Source organism: Equus quagga, chromosome 11, assembly GCF_021613505.1.
Source record: "Equus quagga isolate Etosha38 chromosome 11, UCLA_HA_Equagga_1.0, whole genome shotgun sequence".
Classification (NCBI taxonomy): domain Eukaryota; kingdom Metazoa; phylum Chordata; class Mammalia; order Perissodactyla; family Equidae; genus Equus; species Equus quagga.
Genome location: NC_060277.1, coordinates 92,546,021 through 92,566,446, shown reverse-complemented (window position 1 = coordinate 92,566,446; position 20,426 = coordinate 92,546,021). Strand labels below are relative to the sequence as shown.

The following is a 20,426-nucleotide window of genomic DNA, read 5'->3' as shown; positions in this document are numbered from 1 at the left end:
GAGGGATGGGACTGTCTTTGTGTTAAGGTCCCCAGCACCTTGGCAAATAGAGGGTAGCTCACACTGAATCACAGGGAAAGGAGGTTGATAGATGGGTGGTTTGGTAGAGGGCTTGGTTTTCCTTCCCTTAGAAGAGCACATTCTCTCTTCCTGCCATGGTGAGATGATGAAATGATGAAATGCAGTGACATTCTTAGGAGAGGACACCTGGGACCCAACTCATGAGGCCAACCAGTGAGTTGCTTTCCCCCAGAAGACTAACAAAGGTGGTGAGGGCATGGCTGGCCAGGGTTTAGGGTACAATCCGTGGCCCTGGAGCACAACCCAGCTGACTGGCCCCACATATGCCTCCTTTGGTCTGTGCTTAACACGTGAAGCCAACCAGCCCTGATGTCTTCTCCCTGCTGTCCTCCCTCCTGTCCCAAACGGCTCACGGGGCTTGATTCCAAGTGCCGAGCTACAAAGGGAGTGATGAGAAAAGGAGCTGGGGGACGCACATCCCTCCCCCAAGACCAAGTGATCGTGGTCCCCACTCATCAAAAATGCCTTCCTGTACATGTCGCATTTTCTCTTATTCCTTCCTTTACTAGCATCTGTTAAGCACCTGATGCTCAATGTCAGGTGTCATGCCAGGTGCTGGGGTTGCAGAGATGAACAAGCCTAGACTCCCTGCCCACCAGGTGTTCACAGACTAGTTGGAAAGACAGACTGAAAAAAACTATACAGAGATTACACTCCAAACAGCAGGGGGCCCAGCTGAGGCTGCTGAGTTTCCAGGGCTTTCTGCCCAACAGGCAGGTATACACACACACACGCACACACACACACACACACACTACAGTCAGCGTGGCTGTGAGCAAACACACAGAAGACACATGGACCATAAAGTAATAAACATTTAGTGGATAAAAGAAATAGATTACCTGAATGTCAAAGGTAAGCCTTCTTTTTATGGATATTGCAGGAAGATAAGTGATGGACGTTCTTGCCCAGAATGGGGTGTGATAACAAAGAACTTTGGAAAGGGGCAGGGTCTGCAGGGCTGGGGTGCTAGGTGTCTGGGTCAATAACTAGGGAGAAAGTGGGAATCAGGCCACAGGGGAGGGAGGAAGAGGCCTGAGGCTGCGTGAATGGGGCAGGCAGGGCTGCAGGAGAAGCCGCATCCCACAGAGAACAAGAATGCAGGCTGGGGAGCCAGACACGCCTGGGTTTGAATCCCAACCCCACCAACCACCAGATGTATGATCTTGGCCAAGTTTCTTAACTATCTAAGCTTTGGCTCCCTTGCCTTTAAAATCTGGCTAATAATAGTACCCACATTTTAAGGTTGTTGGAAGGATCAAATTAGATAAGCCTCGTAAAACATTTAGATCTATGCTGGCATGCAGCACAGGGTTATCACTTAATAAGCAAGCTAACAACAACAAAGGATGGCAAGGCAGCCCGTGTACATAGCACCCTGGGGCTCTGGGCTTTCCTGTTCAAAGCTGGCACAGGCCTGCTGTCCTTCCCCACCTTGCTACATGTGCTGCCCCTCCCCCAGACATGTCCTACCTGCTAAATCAGCAGACAATTGAGAGAGTCACAGTCAGAAGCATCCCACATCCTCTCCCTGCCAGTTTCCAGATGTTGGGACCCCCAAGGACCTCAAAGCCCTGGATGCCAGATCACTTGTGTGCTTATCTGCCCATAGGCCCAGAGGTTCTCCGTGGCTTTGGAAAAGGACAAACAGTACACAACACTGCCCAAAGCCCACACTCCTATGCTGTCTGGGACAGCCACCCTGAGGCCAGCAGCTAGGCAGAACTATTCTCAAACATCCTTCAGTTCCACATGAGTCACCCGGGAGCTGCGGGTGGGGTGAAGTGCCGATGGTCTCTGCCTCCACCAACTCACCGGGGCTGGGCCTTGCAGACTCACCCTGCCCTGCTCTGCCCTGCCAGTTGGTTCAAGGAGGAGAGAGGCACCTGGAGGGTGGGGCAGGGTCATGCTTCTTGGGATGTCCCAGGGAGCCAGGAGCACATAGTTGGAGCCCAGCAAGTGTTTGTTTAATCATGGGGGAGCCCCAGCAATCCTACAGCCTGAGTCAGGACTCTGAGATGGGAGCCAAATTCCCAGGAGAGAGCCCTGAAGAGCTCCTTAGTTCTGCCCTATGAGCCTCTTTCAGGGAAGTCTTTCAATCCATTCTATAGTCATAATGATTAACGTTTCACACACACACACACACAGTTTGCAAAGCCTGAGAAAATACAGTCATGCGTCATGTAACCACGGGGATACATTCTAAGAAATGTGTTGTTTGGCGATTTCATCATTGTGTGAACATCATAGAGTGCACTTATACAACCTAGATGGTACAGCCTACTGCACACCTAGGCTGTATGGCACTAATCTTATGGAACAACTGTCATATATGCAGTTCATTGTTCCCGAAATGTCATTATGTGGCACAGGACCGTATATTAAAGCATGTTGTAAACTATAAGGAGTTATACACGTCTAGTATGTTTATTTACTTAAGCCTATAAACAGAAATACCTAGAGACAGGATAGGTGCTATCTCCATGTGGAAGAAACTGCCACTGGAAGAGAGGCTACAGAAATGGACCAAGATCTCATCGGGCAGGAATCTAGTCTTCTCACTGCAGTGTCACACCACGCAGTTCAATAAAAAATTTACTGAGCCCCAAATGCTTCACTTGGGCGGTCACACTGGGAGGTGGAGGGGTCATTTAGAAAGAACTAGGCAGAGCCTCCCAGAGCAGCTAACAACCTGGAAGGGGAGGGGCGCAAAATGGCACATGCAGCCCTGTGAGATCCCTGGGGATCTGTCCTCAGCCCACAAGTTCAAAGCTGAGATCCCCTCCTCCCCAACACCTGCTCAGCATCCTGCATCCCTGTGTTAGGTGGTGGCATGCCCATCCAACCACCTAGGTGTCATCCTTGCTGTCTCTCTCTCCCATCCACACAGCCAATTGACTACCTAGTCCTGTCCATTTTCCTCCAAAACATCTCTCAAACCCAGCCCTTCCCCTCCTCCTCACACCTCTGTCCCGGGTCAGGCCCTAACTGCTACATAATAACCTCCTGACAGTCTCTCTGCCTCCAGTCTTATCTCCCAGATCTGCAAGGATCTCCATCCTTGCAACCAATCTGTTCAGGTCCCTCCCTGCCTCAAACTTTTTGAACCCTCCAGCGGTTCCTCTCTGCAGGGTTGCAGTCCAAGTTTCTAATTAAGGCTCCCTATGATAAAACCCTTCCACCTTTACAGTCTCTTCTCTGGTCACTACCTGCCTCAAATCATCTACTGCACAGTGGCTGCCTGCCTGCAGTGTAGGCGACATGACTGCGAGACCTACGTAGCGCCCTCTTGAAATTCTTCCGATTTTTAAACAAGGGCCCCGCATTTTCATTTTGCACTGGACTCCATCAGTTATGTTGCCAGTCCTGCCTGCCTGTTGTACCCACTGCCCTTCTTGCGGCTCGTGGCCTCCAAAGCCTTGTCCGCACAGTCTCCCCCACCCAGAACACCCCTCCGCACATCACCCCTTTTCCCGCAGATCTTCCTTTAAGGCTCAACATAGGTGTTAGCTCCGGGACGCCTCCCTTGGCCCTCCTTCCTCCCCTTCCCTGCCCGAATCACCAACACGTAGCAGGTGCTCAACACATGTCTATTAGATACACTGAATGGGAAAGCAAAGTGTTACAAGCGCCACAAGAGACCTACAAACTACGATAGACGGTCAAGCGAGACAAGGCTGGAAGAAGGCACCTCTAATCGCCTCTGCGTCGCCCAGCTCGGCGCTAGGACCCTGCCTGCAGACGCGTTAATCCGTGCGCCGAGCGCTCTGCGCCCTCCAGGCCGGAAGCGGCCGGGACCGGCTCTTGGGCGCCGCCTGTCGGGATCACGCCGCAGCTGCAGCCTCTTCCTGGCGCCCCCGCCCCTCTCCGACCCTGAGCCCGCCTCGCGTCTCCCATTGGCTGTCTCCTGTTCTCCCGCCCCTCCCGGGCTCAGCCATTCGGAGCCCCGGGGTGGGTGGGGCTTGAGGCCAGGGGCGGAGCGCGCGCGCGGATTGGCTCTGCGGAAGGCGGCGACGTGGCCGGAGGAGGCCCGTTCGCGACTACACTGAGGCTGAGCCTCGCCCGAGCCGGATTGGTGGCAGGCGGGGCTGGCCTGGGTCTCTGGCCGGAAGCGGAAGTGGAGGAAAGATGCAGGTGGGGGCGCAGGACCTGGGGACTTGGGGTGCTGGCCCGGGATCCCTGAACTGGGCTCAGCCCGTCCGACCCCGACCTGCTTCTCCGGCTTCCCTCCCGGGCGCGGGGTTCTGGCCCTGCAGGGTGGCGGTTGGGTCTGTGAAATGAGCGCGCGAGTGGCACGTCGCCTCCCCGCGCTCACGTCCCGCTCCCCGCCGTGTTTCCCGCCAGGACCATCAGCACGTGCCCATCGACATCCAGACCAGCAAGCTGCTCGGTAGGAGGGGGCGCCCCCGCGCAGCCGGCTGTCGGGGGGGAGCCCGGCTCTTTGCCCCCCTGTCCCCAACAGCTGGGAGTCCCAAGGCCCCTGTTGAGGCACTGACCACTTGCCATGTTCTATGCCCTCATCTGTGGCTGCACCTGCCTCGCTAAGAGGAGCGGGAAGGTACCACACATAGAGTCTATACTTGACCTGCATTTTCTCCTTTAACATTTACGACATGTGTTGTCAAATCATATCACTCAGGCACAGGGAGGGTAATGGCCTACCTTAAAGAGTCAGCTACTGAGTGGCAGATCTGAAATTGGAACTGAAGTCTGTCAGGCTGCAGTGTCTGTGCTTTTTGTACTATGCCAGAAAAGACTGCCTCCTTTCTTTTTAAAAGCTTCCGTCGCCCCTGGATGTTAGGAGGAAGAGGGACACAGACCCAGTAGAAAATAAAGACCTTTAGTGGCCAGGCCATCTCCTGCTGTCTGTATCTGATCCACGTACCTCCTCCCCAGTTCAGAGCCAGGGAAGGACTTCGTTCTGACCCCTCCAGGGCAAGTACACAGCTCCTGGATTTTTAAATGCTCATTGGATCAGTCGATTTGATGCCAGTTTTGTCATCAAGGTGGTGTCAGTTTGACTACCTGAGCCTTTCACTTCAAGTTCTATGACATCTACAAAATTGTTCTTTGAGAAAATTTTAGACAAATACAGCAGAAAGAGTATAACTGATAACTCGTGTGGGAACCCAGCATTTGACCACTTGGCAGATTTATTAACAAGGGCAAGGTTCTGAATTCACCACTGTGGGCCATTTCGTCAGTCCTGTGCAGTGGCCACTCAGCCAAGCTTCTTTAACTTCGTTTCAGATTTGTCCCGGCTCTTCAGCACATGGGCAGTCTTGGTGTGTGAGTCTGTCATTGATGATGAAAAGGTCCAATAAAACAGCAACCACTCATTGGGGGTTTGCTGCAGACCAGATGTTGTTCCAGGCACTTGACATTGTAAAGATGAAGATCACTAAGATTTATGGAGTCTTTGCCATGTGCCAGTCACAGTGCTTGTTGTTTTACCTGCATTCTCCCTTATATTCAGTATCTTATCATCCCCATTTTACATGTGGGGAAACTGAGGCACAAAGTGGTTGAGAAACCTGCTCAAGAAAGTTAATAATTAGAAGCCAGGACCGTCTGACCACAGAGCCTAGCTCTTAGCTCTCTCCTACTGAGGAAACGTGCATGGCTCTCATCCACCCATACCCTCTGAAAACACAAATCTGGGCCCTGACTCCAGGAGGTCAGTCACATCGGTATTCACATGTGCAGGGTGGTACCTCACTGCTAAGAACAGACCAGTGTTATCTCGTCCTTAGGACGCTGGGGGGATTAGGGGCTTTGCAGTTTTCATTCATCCGGTACTTGGCATAACCATCTTGTATTTTCCATTGTCATGGTTAATCCCAGCCCTGAGGAAGTGGAAGTTGAACATCATCCTTTGTCAGTAAGAAAGATATAATTACCCATGGAAGCAAAAATATTATGGAGAATTTAGAGTGGTCAAAAGTGGCACTTTGATGTCGGGAGCAATTTGAAGTTTTTCTTTATCCCTGTGTCGAGGCAGTTGCTCCATAAAAGTCACGCTTGGATGAAGTCAGGCTGCTGGAGTCTGTTTTGCCCCAAGCGTCTCTTTGGGCCTGTCTTTATTCGCATCTTCCCATGACCCCCCCGTAACCAGTATGAATACAACTTTTAGCCAGTGTCTTAGTGTATTTCTCTTGAATTAGTGAAGGATTTGGGGCTGCGTGAATAGGAATGCTTGATTTGGGTGTTTCTCACGTAGACTGGCTGGTGGACAGAAGGCACTGCAACCTGAAATGGCAGAGTCTGGTGTTGACGATCCGAGAGAAGATCAACGCTGCCATCCAGGACATGCCAGAGAGCGAAGAGATCGCCCAGCTGCTCTCTGGATCCTGTGAGTGCTTTAGGGCTATATTACTGGAGCCCCCTCTTTCCTGGAGAAGTATATATCAGCTGGGCTGCTCCCCTGGCGTTTAGCCTTAGGGCTGATCCCTGGAGAAAGAGATTTTTGGTTGGCGTATAGATTGCTGGTTTCTTCCTCATCCTGGTGAAGGGGAGAGCTGTGTGTGCTAAAAATACTGACATATACACGAGTCAGCCCTGTGCAGAGGCCAGCGTAGGTGGGGAAGACGCTGGAATTCTAAAAGTCTTTGCTCTTACTTGCTTTCCAGACATTCACTACTTCCACTGCCTAAGAATCGTGGACCTTCTCAAAGGTACCGAAGCCTCCACAAAAAATATTTTTGGCCGGTACTCTTCACAGCGAATGAAGGCAAGTGTGGGCAAGGGTGGTAATGGGGTCAGAGCCTCTCTGGTCTCGCTGAGAATCTGGTGGAGACGCTACACAGAACATTTCCTGAACTTTCCCTCCATCCCCGTAGTTTATGCCCAAAGTAGCTCCTACCCCTGGGTTCACATTTTCAGACCCGCTGCTTTGGGGATCGCTCATTGGCGCCGCAGTCTTACAATAAAATGGATGGTCCAGCCAGTGTTACGCAGGAGGACAAGGAGTGTGTTTCTGATGTGTTGAGAAGACTGGGAGCGCTTCCGCTGTTCAGGGGTTGAGCTGGGATGTGGCCACTGAGTGCTGGTCTGGCTCACTTCTTGTTTCTGTTCTTACTCAGGATTGGCAGGAGATCGTAGCGCTGTATGAGAAGGACAACACCTACTTAGGTAAAGGGGCCCAGCGTGGGAGTCCCTGCATCCGTGGGGAAGCCCCCTCCCAGAGTTCTGAGACACTAGGCTTCTAGAGAGCACAGTGCGTGCACGGCAAGAGGCTGGGCTGTAGCTGTTTGCCAGGTGGGAGAATAAATTCCATGAGAGGAGTTGGGAGGAGCAGGAGAACCACGCAGGGGGTGGGCGTTGGCCAGGCCTGACCCAGCAGGTGTGTGAGGGTCCTCCAACGCTGAGCTCTTGGTAAGGTGGAGTGAGGGGCCCCCACCCCCTCTGCACCTCCGTTCTATAAGAGGCAGAAGAGCCTTGGAGGCCTAGCAGCTGCCTGAGAAAGTAGCTAAAGGGCTGATTATAGTTTGGGTGTGTTTTCTAATAATGTAAATTATAATAATAGCTACTATTTATCGAGCACCTACTAAATGCAAGGAATTGTCCTTGTGTTTTATATGGATTCTCTCTTTTAATCCTCACAATAAATATTGTTGGCCCTGTCTTACAGAGGAGGATTGGGTTAAAGAGGTTAAGTGACTGTCTTAGGTGTCACGGCTAGGAAGGGGAGGAGCTGGGAGCCAGCCCATGCTCCTCACCACCAGGCTGGGGTGTGTTTGTGCATGTGCAGGGGCATGCTTGCCTTATGGTGTGGGTGTCTGGGGTGAATTTCCTGGGCCCTTCTCAGTGGAACTCTCTAGCCTCCTGGTTCGGAATGTCAACTATGAGATCCCCTCGCTGAAGAAGCAGATTGCCAAGTGCCAGCAGCAGCAGCAAGAATATAGCCGCAAGGAGGAGGAGGGCCAGGCGGGGGCTGCCGAGATGCGGGAGCAGTTCTACCACTCGTGCAAGCAGTACGGCATCACGGTGAGCGGGACGGGTCTGGCTGCAGTGGGAGGGTGCCTGGGGCCTCTGCCTGTCTTCCCAGGCCCAGCTCCTTTGCTTATGGGAAAGGCTTCCTTCCCAGCCTGGCTGTGGCCTTCTTGGGCCAGTTTCTCACCCATCTCCAGTCCTTTAATCTGTCGGACTCCACTTCCCACCACTTCACTTCGGCTTTAGCCCACCTCTTCGATCCTTTTTAGGGAGACAATGTCCGGAGAGAGCTGCTGGCCCTGGTGAAGGACCTGCCGAGTCAGCTGGCTGAGATTGGGGCCGGGGCTCAGTCCCTGGGGGAAGCTATTGACCTGTACCAGGCCTGTGTGGGGTTTGTGTGTGAAAGGTAAAGAGGACTTCAGTTTCTCTCTAGCAGGGGGGCAGTTTACCCGTTTCCCTGGCTGTTCTGTCTTCTCCACTTGTATTTTTCCCAGATGACATTTAAGTTTTAGTTGATACACTTAACCCGTGGGAACCTTGCCCGTTGGACCTTCTGGCCCGGGCCGGAGCCTAGTGTGGTTTCAGGAGTGGGCAGCAGGAGGGTCAGGTCTGTGCTCCGTTGCAGCCCCACAGAGCAGGTGTTGCCTATGCTGCGGTACGTACAGAAGCGGGGAAACTGCACCGTGTATGAGTGGAGGACGGGCACGGAGCCCTCCGTGGTGGAGCGGCCGCACCTCGAGGAGCCTCCTGAGCAAGTGGAAGAGGACGCGGTAAGACAGGCCGAGTGGGAGCTGCTCCCCCCCACACCCTGTCCAAACGCCCACAGCCGGAATTCAGAGTCTCAGAGGAAGAAAGGGGGATTCCTGTGGGAGAGACTATCCGTGGAAGGGCCTGGAAGGCCCTACTCCTTTATTTTTCTGGTCTTCATGAGACCAGAGTGGAGATGAGTGCCGAAGAGGCTCAGCAAGCTGGTGGCTTTGAACTAGGAGCCCGTCAGTGCCACGAGCTCTCTGGAGCTGGGCTGTCCTTAGGGGAGTTTGGAGGCCACTGACTTGAACAGCTCACTGGCACTCCCAGCACTGAAGCCCCTGAGGCCTATGCAAAGGCAAGCGCCTTTTTTCCCCACCTTCTGTGAGCTAACATTTTTTCCCCTTCTAGATTGACTGGGGTGACTTTGGAGTAGAGATGGCTTCTGAAGGGGCAGATGCCAGCATCTCTGCCCAGGCTGCCGGAATTGACTGGGGCATCTCCCTGGAGTCGGACTCACAGGTTAGGATGCCCTCTCAGTCCATCCGTCTGAGGACTTCCTGCGATTGCTGCTTCAGCAATAAGAAAAGTGCTGTGCTGAAAGCATCACCCGAAGTTCACAGCTCTCAGAGCAGGTGGAGTCCAGGGGAGGCAGAGTTCCCAAAGGGACACGGCACAGTTGGACCCCTTTTCTCCTGGTGTTTGGGGCAAGGTGTGAAGGTCTGGGCAAGTGGTAATTCTGCAAAGCGGGGTGAGGGTGGCAGCACACATGGGCCCACACTGCCACCTTTGCTGCTTACATCAAGGCTGCATGTCCTCCTACAGTTGAAAGACGCAGTCATGGAACTTAGCAAGGGCTTTGGTTCATCCTGCCTCCCCTTGCTCGGGACAATTCTGCCGACTCTGCTGGGGTTCTTTGCTCTCCACCCAGGAAGCTGCGGCTGATGGGATAGACTGGGGAGACGATGCAGCCGCTTCGCAGATCACAGTGCTGGAAGCCGGAACCCAGGGTAAGTGACTGTCCCCGGCAGCCCTGGCAGCAGCAGGGTGCTCAAAGGCTCCCCTGTTCTAGAAACAAAGAAAAAATGCACTGCTGAGATTGGACTTGTCACACATTTAACTGTTTTCTCAAAATCTTGATGAGGATGTGAGTGCAGGGGGACAGAGAGAGTTCTTAAAGTTAAGTCCAGAAACTCTCAACTCTTTGGATACCAAATGTGGGTCAGTTTTGGGGGGTAGGGGCTGAGGGGGTGGAGGGTGTTTGTTCCAGGAGGGCCATAGGCTCTGAAGGCTGACCTGGCACCCCTCCCCACCCCCAGAGAGGATGTAGCAGCAATCTGAGCCACTAGAGGGCGGTGCAGGATGAAACTTCACCTCCACAGCCCACCAGAGCCAGGGCCCACCTTGCGGGGCCTCGAATCCCAGCCTGTGGTCCTCCTCGCAGACTGGGGTTTGGTAACCCTTCCCCCTTGGGTTGGGACAGGAAGTGGCTTCAGTGTACTGTGTCTGTGTCCATATTAACCCACCAGGGTTTCTCAAACTGGAGGGTCTTCTCCTGTCCTCAACTCCTTTATCACTTCTCCGTCTTCCTTCCTGGCAGCTCCGGAAGGTGTTGCTAGGGGCCCAGATGCCTTGACACTTCTTGAATACCCTGAGACCCGGAATCAGTTCATCGACGAGCTCATGGAGGTACTTTCATCCCCAGGGAGAGGTGGGGGTGGCCTGGCACCAGCACAGACGCCTGACCTGACCCTTCCTGTTGTGTGAAGGGCACTGAGCACTTTCCTCATTCCGGAGTGGGGCTCACGAGTTAGGATGCCCCGCATTCATTCAACAAGGATTTATCACTCAGCTCCTAAGCCCTGCACTGTGTGAAGCCCCAGAGATTGAGTGAGACTGAACAAGACAGTCCAAGGCCTTGATCTCGTGGGGCCCATATTCTCAGGAGGCAGGCAGACGAGACAAGACAAATAAGTAAAATATGCACTGTGTTGGGTGTTAACACAAGTGCCACGGAGAAAAAGAAAGCCAGGGAGGGAGATGGGGATTGCTGGGAAGGGCTGAGGTTTTATATCAGGTGGTCAAGGATAGGCCTCCTTGGGAAGGTGACCAGTAAGTCAAGACCTGCAAGAGGTGCAGAGAGCGCCATGCCAGGCGTCTGGCGGAGGAGCTTTGCAGGCAGAGGGAGCAACCCCAAGGCAGGAGTGTTGGATCCCTGCACGATGGAGGAACAGCAAGGAGGCCGGTGCGGCTGAGCCAGCGAGCTGGGAGAATAGAGGAGCTCAGAGAGGTGAAGAGGCTGAACTTTGGCTTTTACTCTGAGTGAACTGGGGCGCTGTTGAAGGTTGTGAGCTGGTCTGGATCGACATGATCTCATCTGTGTTTGAACACCATCCCTGTGGCTAAGGTGCCCAGCAGCCCCCATTAAGGAGCCAGTGTTCTTAGACCTTCCTTGTGGGACTGGGAAGCTGGGGGCCTGTCCTTGTTAATTTCTAGGTCTGTTCCCTTCTCAGTGGCCTCCTGATTGGGACGGGCCTCATGACAGTGCTCAGTCCTCACCAGTTCCCTTCTCTTTCTGCCCAGAGGTCCCTCCCAGCCTCCAGGGGAGAGGAGGACAAAAGGGATCAAGTTTCTGTGGTCAAATGAGTGACAAGCTATGTGGCTGGTTCTCAGATCCTTCCTACCCTTTCTTGATCCAAGGCTTCTCAAACCTGAATTCCTATTGCCGGAATCGCATTCCTCCCAGGGAGGGAAAGTACCTTCACTGGGGCAGAGAGAACCCTCTATGTTCTTAGTCGTCTGCAGGAAGGAGGGGAGTCCAGGGCTAGGTGAAGCTTGAGATAGCAATGGGGGACCGAAGAGTGATAGTGGAGGCTGCCCCAAGCTCTCGTGTTATAGTTGGTGAGTTTCTAGCACTGAAAGTGTTCAGAGGAAATAACCCCTCCTCACCCCAAGTTGGACCCTCACATCTCATTCTTCATTTGGAGCACTCTGCTTTTCTCGGTTTGAACCAAATCCTCTTCTGTCATCAGCTCGAGATCTTCTTGTCCCAGAGAGCAGTGGAGATGAGTGAGGAGGCCGACATCCTGTCTGTGAGCCAGTTCCAGCTGGCTCCAGCCATCCTGCAGGGCCAGACCAAAGCAAAGATGGTTACCATGGTGTCAGCGCTGCAGGATCTGATTGGCCGGCTCACCAATCTTCGAATGCAGCACTTGTTTATGATCCTGGCCTCCCCAAGGTCTGGCTTTCTCCTTGACATTGGGCTGTTTGGGGGCATAATGCAAGGCTCCACCATCTTGAGCAGCCCTGACTCCTGGTATTCGTCCTCTTTTTCCATGACCCCTTAGACTCCCATCCCTGCCTCCCACAGGTGTGTCATCCGAACTAGGGATACGGGTTCTCTTTGGGGCAAGAGGGGGTGGTTTGATGTGTGCAGGCAGAATCTGCTTCCCAGGGAGGACAGGGGAACTGGGAGCGGTATCCCTTACCAAGAAGGGTTGAAGGATGTGGAGGCTGAGAGGGCAGTTAGGGGTTTGGTTTCCTGAGCCTCCCCTTTCCCAGGAGCTGAATGGGGATGGTCAGGTCGCACAGCTACAGCAGACACTCACCTGAGTACCCTGCACAGGTATGTGGACCGAGTGACTGAGTTCCTCCAGCAAAAGCTGAAGCAGTCCCAGCTACTGGCTTTGAAGAAAGAACTGATGGTGCAGAAGCAGCAGGAAGCACTGCAGGAGCAGGCAGCTCTGGAGCCCAAGCTGGACCTGCTGCTAGAAAAGACCAAGGAGCTGCAGAAGCTGGTAAGACGGGGAAGGCAAACCTGCCAAGTGGGAGGACCCCGGTTCTGCAGAACAACGCCCTTTGCCTCTCCGCTTCCTGCCCACGTGGGATCGCTGTCTTTCAGATCGAGGCTGACATTTCCAAGAGGTACAACGGGCGTCCCGTGAACTTGATGGGAACCTCTCTCTGACGCCCTCCACGTTCTTCCTGCCCATCTTCTCAGCCTTCAAGATGTGGGGGACAGCCAGGACTAACGTTGGAGGGCCCTTCCCAGCAAGAGACCAGGCCTACAGGAGGACAGAAAGCCATGTGATGGAGCCATCACCAGATGGTGACCTTGGCACTTTGTACTCTCTACAAGAAGCTGTCTGGATTGGCCCTGTGGCCCATCAGCCTTGAAACCACAGCTTCTGCTCCTTCTTGTTATCTATTTGGACTTAATAAAAGAAGAGACTCTTGCTTCACCCTTACAGTTACTGCTTCTGCCCTGGAGTTGAGGCTGTGCACTGTTTGCATGGGGTTATGATCCCAGTGGGCTGCCGGGCCATTGGCTGTTCCCTTGGAGCCCCACATTAGGGGCTTTTCCTCTTTGCCTCTGGTGACAGGGAGGACCTCAGATTAGTGTCTACAACTGGTTCAGCAAGGGGTTCTGGGATAGCTGAGTCCAGCTTTCTTTCTGTAGCCAGGCCTGGACTGCCCCACTCAGGCCAGAAGACCAAGGGGAGCAGGCAAGTGGCAGCCTGTTGGGGCCAGCAAAGCTGTATTTTCCTTTTAATCAAAGCTTACCTCCAGGCAGAGGGAAAATGCGGTTTGGGGAGGAAGAGTCTGATAAACAAGGTGGGGACAGGAGTTGTCACCTTCACTAGCTGCCTGTCCACTTCCTGCCCGTAACTGCCTGCTCTGTGATTGGGCAGAGCCCACCCCAGGATGACACCCCTCTCCCAAGCCGCCTACCCATCCCCACTTCCCAGGAAGGGTAGGGGTTGGGGGTGGCCAGCAATTCGATTTTAATTTCATAGCAGAGCAGTTGATTCATGGCTCTTTGTCGCTGGCGTTGACTCCCGTAATGACTTTCCATCAAAATGAAAAGTGGAGTGACACCACTCATTATTCCTGCTGCTTGTTATCTCAGTTCTGGGGAGGGCCGCCCCCTCCCTGCTGCCTTTCAGCCGTCCTGGACAGTGAGTGATGGCCCCTATTAATCACCGACCCCGCGGACTCCGGCGGACACACGCTATCCAAAGGAGAGAGAGATAAGGCAGCATGAACTGCTCGAAGCCGCTCCTATCAATTAATGTCAGCCCATCGCTTCCCCCCAATCTTTGCCTGTTCACTTCCTTTTGGGGAGATTGGGCGCTGAAATAAGTCTAGGAATTGAAAAAGGAAACATATTGGTGTGGAATGTTGAGGTAAAACTGTCCTTGGAATATAAAGGCCTAGAGAGGCCTGAGGGGGCAGCATCCTGCCCTTGGCCACTGTGGAGGCTCAGCCTGGGGAGCCGTTTGCATCTCTTGGTCCCTTTCGCCCTGAAAGAATGTCTGCTACCTCCGGCCCCACCTGTTCAGCGCTGGCTCCCTTGGCCTTCTGGTCTGCCTCTTGCAGCAGCCATCAGCTCACTGAGGCATGCTACCCCTACCTGCACTAACGTCCCTCCTCCAATCACCAGGTGGTACACAGCCTCTATTGCTTACAGGCACCGAGCTTTAGGGAGAGGCCCTGTGGATCATGTGACTGTGGCAGGCTGGGTTGGGGCCTCAAAGCTCTTGCCCTGCCCTTGCACAGGCGCACCTTGCCTGCCCTCTCTGCCGGCCTGGAGCTGATCGAGGAAGTTGATGGGAGGAAGTCGCATGGCTGAGGTTCAGCCATCTTTGCAGGAAGGGAACTGGGTTTAGATAGAAGGTTTTCTCAGTAGATTTTGGCCACCTTGGTAAGCAGTGTGGTTAGAGAACTCTTCTCTCAGAGGGATTAGGCCCATTTCACTGCTTATCTGGTGAAATGAAGGCCCACCCCACCCCGAGGCTGATGTAAATGGTTTCTTAAAAGCCTTTAACTCAATAACATAGGGTTTGTTTTCCAGAACCTTTGGCCCATTTGCCTTTGACCCTGTGCTTCCTTCCTGGGTCTCACTTTCCTGAACACCCGAAGACCCTGAAGATCCTGCCTGGCTGTGTGACCGCATAGGAGGGCCACTCAGATCTGCTCCTGATTTCCCTTGGCCTCACTCTGATGGTGTTTAGATTCCTGCACGTCTTTCTCAGAATTGCCTCAGAGGTGGTTGTGAGGACTATATGAGTTAATACACTCAGAGCTCCCAGAACTGTGCCTGGCACTTAGTAAGCACTCATTGGACAAATGGGAGCTCTGACTTTTGGTTTGTGACACAATGTCGAGGCCTCTTCATCCTGGCCTAACTTGCCTTCTTGGAAGGGAGAGGTGAGAGGCTGCTTCTGGAGCTAGAAGACCATGTTCTGAGCAGTCAGGTTTCCAGGACTGCAAAAAGAAAAAAATGTTCGAGGAGAGAGGGAGGAGATGGGCCAAGATCACACCCTCAGAATCCTTAGTTTGATGTGAATTGTATTGCCAAGCGCATACTCTGCTTTTATGTTAACTTTTATGCCAACTCGTTCCAGAGAAGACTTAAGACTCTCACTACTCAGCTCAGACGAGTCACCCTGCTTCAGGTAAGGAAGCAGAGACACCTTCCCAGAGTCCTCTCACCTTGCTAAATCCAGCCACTGCCCAGCCCTACTCACCGTCTCTCTGTTCAGATGAAGCCTTTCTTCCTACACAGACTGTACCCTGTCCTCCCAAAGCGTGGCTCTCTTTACAGTCAACAAAAGTAGGATCCCCGTGCGCTGCAGCCCGTGATGGCTGCCCACGAACGCAGGCTAAGTGGAGGGCTGATGATGGTTCATCTGGGTTCTGTCTGCCCACAAAGGGCTTGCCAGGGAGACGTGGGGTCCTACACATCTAGAACTATTTTCCCATCGGCAGTGCAGGACATCATTCACACCGAAAATCTTCTCCTCCATCTAAAGAATCACCTGCTCCAGAGAACTGGCTAGGAGCTGAGGACCAAAGAAAAGCACATCCCAGGCCCTCAGGAACAAGAGCTAACTGTGGCTGGGGCTGTGGGATCCTGCTCCCTCATGTGCGCCTCTCCTTCTTTCTCTCCCCCTCATTAATTGCCCAGCTGTTGCTTACACAGTTTTCCCCTAGAAACACAGGTCCTGTGGCTCTTCTCTGCCTTTTTATCCACATCTTCCTGTCCTGTTACTAATTTTCATTTCATCTTTTAATTGCCACTTCTTTATTTTCCTCCTTCCCTCCCCACTCCCATATACAACCGTACAAAATCTACTAACAGTCATAAGTTAGACAACAGGCAAAGCGGTGGGGTGGTGATCAGCATCTTCTCCAGAGCTGGACTGCCTGGGTCAAATCCTGGCTCTGTTCTTGCTGCCTGTGTGATCCTGGGGGGAGTCCCTGGCCCTCTCTGTGCCTCATTTGCTTCACCTGTAAGATGAGGACAAAGATACTACCTACCCCAGGGTAGGTAGCTGTGGAGTGTGTACAGCACCTGGATGGTGCCTGGCACAGTGAGACTCAACTGTTAGCTGTTGTGAGAGGGTGGTGGACTGGAAACATCCTGAAGTGAGTGTAGAAACTGTTTGGGTCGTGGTTCCCAGATATTCCAACATGTCCCAAACCAAACCATCATCCTCCCCATCCCACACTTCATCCCTCTCTGATACTTCCTATCTCCGTCTGTTCCATCCACAGGCCCCCAGTTCCTGCTGTCTCCCCTCTAATCCACCTTTTCCATGTTGCTATGGGCTTTGTTGCCCTGGTCATTCCCCTGTTTAGAAGCTCTGATGCCCCCTGAACTCTACAAATTGCTAGTGTAATAGGCCAGCCCTTGATCTTCAGACCTCCACCTGCCTTTCCAGCCTGGGTATCCACCCAAGACCCCCAACCCTCATGCCTTCCCAAAGCCCCAACCCTCTTCTTGGCCCCCTCCTAGGCTTCCTGACCCAGCTCAGATGAGACCCAAACTCCTCTCTCTGGATGTTTCCAGTCCGCTGGCAGAGTTAGCCCCTCCTTCTGCAGCAGCCTCCCGGCCTTGTGTAGATGCCCTTCGGGGAGCGCTTATCAACTGTATCACAAGGCTTTCCCCATGTAGCGCCCCAAATGGAGATGCTTAAGGCCAGGGACTGGGTCTTGCTCATTTTGTATCCCCTTTGGAAACTCAAACTTAACTTTTCTGAACTTCAATTGTCCTAATGATCTCCAAGGCAACTTTGACCTCTAAAATATGACGATCGTGCGGCTCACAAACTAGCAAAAAGGAAGTCCTACAAAGCACTAGAACTTTGGCAGGAAAATTGAGTTTAAGCAGACTTTCAGAATGGACCAATGGTCAGGCTAAAATCCCTCAACCAGCGGTCCAGTGAGAGCGCCTGCCCGGAGCATCTTCTCGGCCTCATCTCTCCTCTTTCCCTGTTTGGTTAAGGGCTCTCCTGGAGAGGAGAGGAGAGGGCTGTCATCCCATCCTCTTGGAGATCCATTGCTTTGTAAACCCGAGTCTGCTACCAAAGCTGGGTTAGCTCCCGCTTCCGGAAGGCTGCCCACGTGCCTGGCTCTGTACAAGCTGTTCTGCACCCTGAGTTACCAGGCCCCAGGAGCTGCTTCCGGGCTGGAGTCCTGCCTGGCGGATCCCGGAGCCCAGTAGGAGGGTGTCAAGCCTGCTCCAGGGCTGTGGAGCCCGAGGTGCCAGCTGACTGCAGATCGGCTGTGTCCTCCAGATGCCCTTCCTCTCAGGTGAGGGGCAGGGCCTTTCCGAGTAATTTGGCCATGAGTAAACTCTTACTTATCCTGCCTGCCACCCTCCTCTCATTCCCCAGGCTTCAAAGAAAACCAGTTTGAATATTTAAACTTCTCCTGTGTGTCTAATAAAAAGTTCTGCACTATTTAACGCCCCAGCTATCCATTACTGTCGGGAGCTGCCCTCTCCCTCCCAGCCCTCCCCTCCCTCCCCCTCGCCCAAACCACGCACAGCAAAGCCATTTGTCACAGCGCTCCGCTGCAGGCTGCGCTTGGCTGTGTCTGAAAGGACACACGGCCGCAGGGGAAGGTGGGAATGAATCAAGGCGCTATGCAAATTGCAGCTTAATCTGCAGAGAAACACCCAGGCTTTGGGGAGACGCTCATTACTTCTTTTAACTGTGATTAACGGGCAAATTAAACCCAAGCCCTTAACTCTCTCCTGGCAGAGGACTCGAACGCAGAGCCCTGGGCCACTGAGGGTGGAAAGAGGCTCCTGTCTGGAGCTGCGGCGCCCCCCACACACACCACCCCCCGCCCTGGGACTGGGACGGAGGACATGAGTGCTGCCCCGTACCCTTCAAGTGTTTGCTGGGGCAGGAGGGAGGGGAGCCCCAAAAGAGGGGGGGCAAGATCCAGCACAACTAACCCCAACATATGGGAAGGGACGCCTCCCTGCTGTCTTTCCAGTTTCTTTCAGCCACTCAAGAAAGAACAAGGTCGTGGCCCCTGGATTTGCTGCCCTTCTTTCACCTGCCAAAAGAAAACCAGAGAATCCCTTAGGCCTCACCCACCAGGACATGCTGAGAGCGCGACCACAGTGGCTTTAGCTGCAAAATGAGTTTCTGGTCAAACCACCCAAAACGCGGGCCTGGAAAAGCATGAATAAGGAACCTCAACGTGTTCAACCCCAAAACCAACCTTGAGACCTTTTAGCCCAGGGAGTGGAGGTGGAAAGAGGCAAAGAAGCAGGAGGTGGGGGGTGGGGCGTTTTTGTGGAGTAGAGACCCTGGGCATAGCCTTGCTACGGGTCATCCAGGTTACGGGCAAACGTGGTCAAAAACGCATGTTGGAGGGGATCAAAGAGCCAAAGCATCTCTCTTTGTTCTTATTCCAACTGTGGAGTGTTTGTGTGTGTGTGTGTGGTAGTTCAGAACATAAAATTTACCACTTTAATCCTTTCTGAGTGTCGGATTCAGTGACATTAAGTGCGTTCACAGTTCTGCACCATCCCCGCCACCTATTCCATCTGCGCCGAAGATCGAGCTATCCTGTTAGCCCTATAACCATCTCGAACAAAACAACAAGCCAGGACTGCTCTGCGGGTAGGAGAGTTCTGTCTGAAATCAAGAAAACCAGAGAACACCAGCCGGAGCGCCGGGTGGTTGAAATGGAGGCCTGGTGCTCAGGAGGCGGGTTGGGTGGAATGGAAATCCTGTCGGGACTCCCCGTTAAACGCAGGTCCCCTAAGCCTGAGTGATTAGGAGGTGAAAGATGACATACAACAGTGACAGACTGTCTGTCAACCTGACGCGGCTGAGGAGAGACACGGCCCCGTATTTTATTTTGTCGTCGAGTCGATCAGTAAGTCTGTCGTCGAAACCAGGCATGACAGCTCGCTCAGCGACTCAGCTCTCTTTTCTTAACTCCCGCAGCCCAGCTCCACCATCTATTAAAACATCCCGGGCTGTCAGGGATATTAAAAGGCTCTGTCACTCCTTCTTAAAACAGTCATAAATACAATCTGGACATGAGCATTTGGGCAGGAGCCCCAGCACTGAACGGGAAGAGACGGCAGCAGGAACGCCTGCCTTTCTTGACAGCCGAGGCTTTGGTGCTGCTCCAGCAGAGCCACGCACTCATCTCCTTTTTCTCTCTAATGCAAGAATCAGGGCTCCAGCATCTGCTGAGAACTGGCATTTTCAAACAACTGTTTCTGAGCAGAGGATGTGGCCTTTGTTAGCAAGACCACAGGTCTCAGCTTATCTCTGGTGCCTGGTGCACCAGAACTGCACCTGTTCTGAATGTTGGGCTGTGCCGTCTGCTTCCCAGGCCTCCCCTGATGGTGCAGTGTGGGGAGGAAAAAAGAGGTAAGGAGAGAGCCCGAAGTTCTTCGTCCACGATGGAGTTTGCCTCCTGTCCCTCTCCCACACCGCCTGCCCCACGCAGCCTCAAGGCTGACCCACCTTGGTCAGAAGAGTCTTGTAGGGGCCAGAAGCTGACCCGAGGCTTCCCAGGTGGGTTCCCCAGAGTGCAGGCTGGGGCTTACAGTCTTGCCAACTGGAGGACCCTGGGCAACCCTGAATCCTTGAGAGACTTATGGGAACACAAATCTTTCCACCTGGGAACCTCTAGCTCCTAAAAGAGGGAGGTCATTCCTATCCACGTCTCTGATAAGAACACAAGACTTCCGGCTGCTCGCCAGGAGCTGGCCCCTCTTTTCCAAAGCATGCCCTTTGGGATGGAGGACATTTCTCCAGTCTGTAGCAGGGATGCTGAGGCACAGAGCCAAAGACCAGCCACAGTCCCTGGCAAATTCTGACTCCGGGCTCCATCTCTGATTGCTGGACTGGGTATTTACCAAATGCCCAGTTTGCTGAAACGTGCCAAGGCCTGCCCATGACCTTCTGGGTTGACATGAGGGCAGCACCCAGGACCCTGGCGTCTTGAGATGTCCTGCCTTCTGCCCACCCAGTGTTCAAAGACTAAAGTCACTTCCCATCCCAGTACTTTCACTGAGCTTTGGATATTTTTTTCAACTATAGACTATATTTTTTCCAACAAAATTATGTTCTCAGCAGCCTTTTCCAAACATTTCATGTGAAGAAGTATCAGAGTTTTATCCTTTCTTTCTACAATATTTATTAAACGCCTACCTTATCCCGTTGTGCAGCCCTAGAGGGCAGAACTAGGCCAGAGTTTGGAGGTAAGAGGGAGACAGGTTTCCACCTAATGTAAGGAAGCCCTTTCTGACAACCAGAGGTGCCCCACAGGGCACAGGTGAGAAAGTCACCATCACTGAGGACCTTGGGCTGACATTGGATCAGTACCTGGTGGGGACACTG

The 20,426-nt window shown here is 53.2% G+C and overlaps 1 protein-coding gene across 2 annotated transcripts; it reads left to right on the top strand.

Annotated features, from left to right (window-relative positions):
* Window positions 1-4,104: 4,104 nt before the first annotated feature.
* Window positions 4,105-13,001, top strand: CDK5RAP3 (CDK5 regulatory subunit associated protein 3). Of its 2 annotated transcripts, none has more exons than XM_046677494.1 (14): window positions 4,105-4,215; window positions 4,426-4,471; window positions 6,302-6,433; window positions 6,711-6,811; window positions 7,164-7,212; window positions 7,889-8,067; window positions 8,283-8,419; window positions 8,639-8,783; window positions 9,172-9,282; window positions 9,692-9,770; window positions 10,361-10,449; window positions 11,793-11,998; window positions 12,386-12,557; window positions 12,662-13,001. In XM_046677494.1, the coding sequence occupies exons 1-14, from the start codon at window positions 4,210-4,212 to the stop codon at window positions 12,725-12,727; spliced, it is 1,518 nt and encodes a 505-aa protein (XP_046533450.1). In that variant the 5' UTR covers window positions 4,105-4,209; the 3' UTR covers window positions 12,728-13,001. The 2 variants fall into 2 exon arrangements, with proteins under 2 accessions (XP_046533450.1, XP_046533449.1); XM_046677493.1 differs by having other exon boundaries at window positions 7,832-8,067.
* The last annotated feature ends 7,425 nt before the right edge of the window (window positions 13,002-20,426 follow it).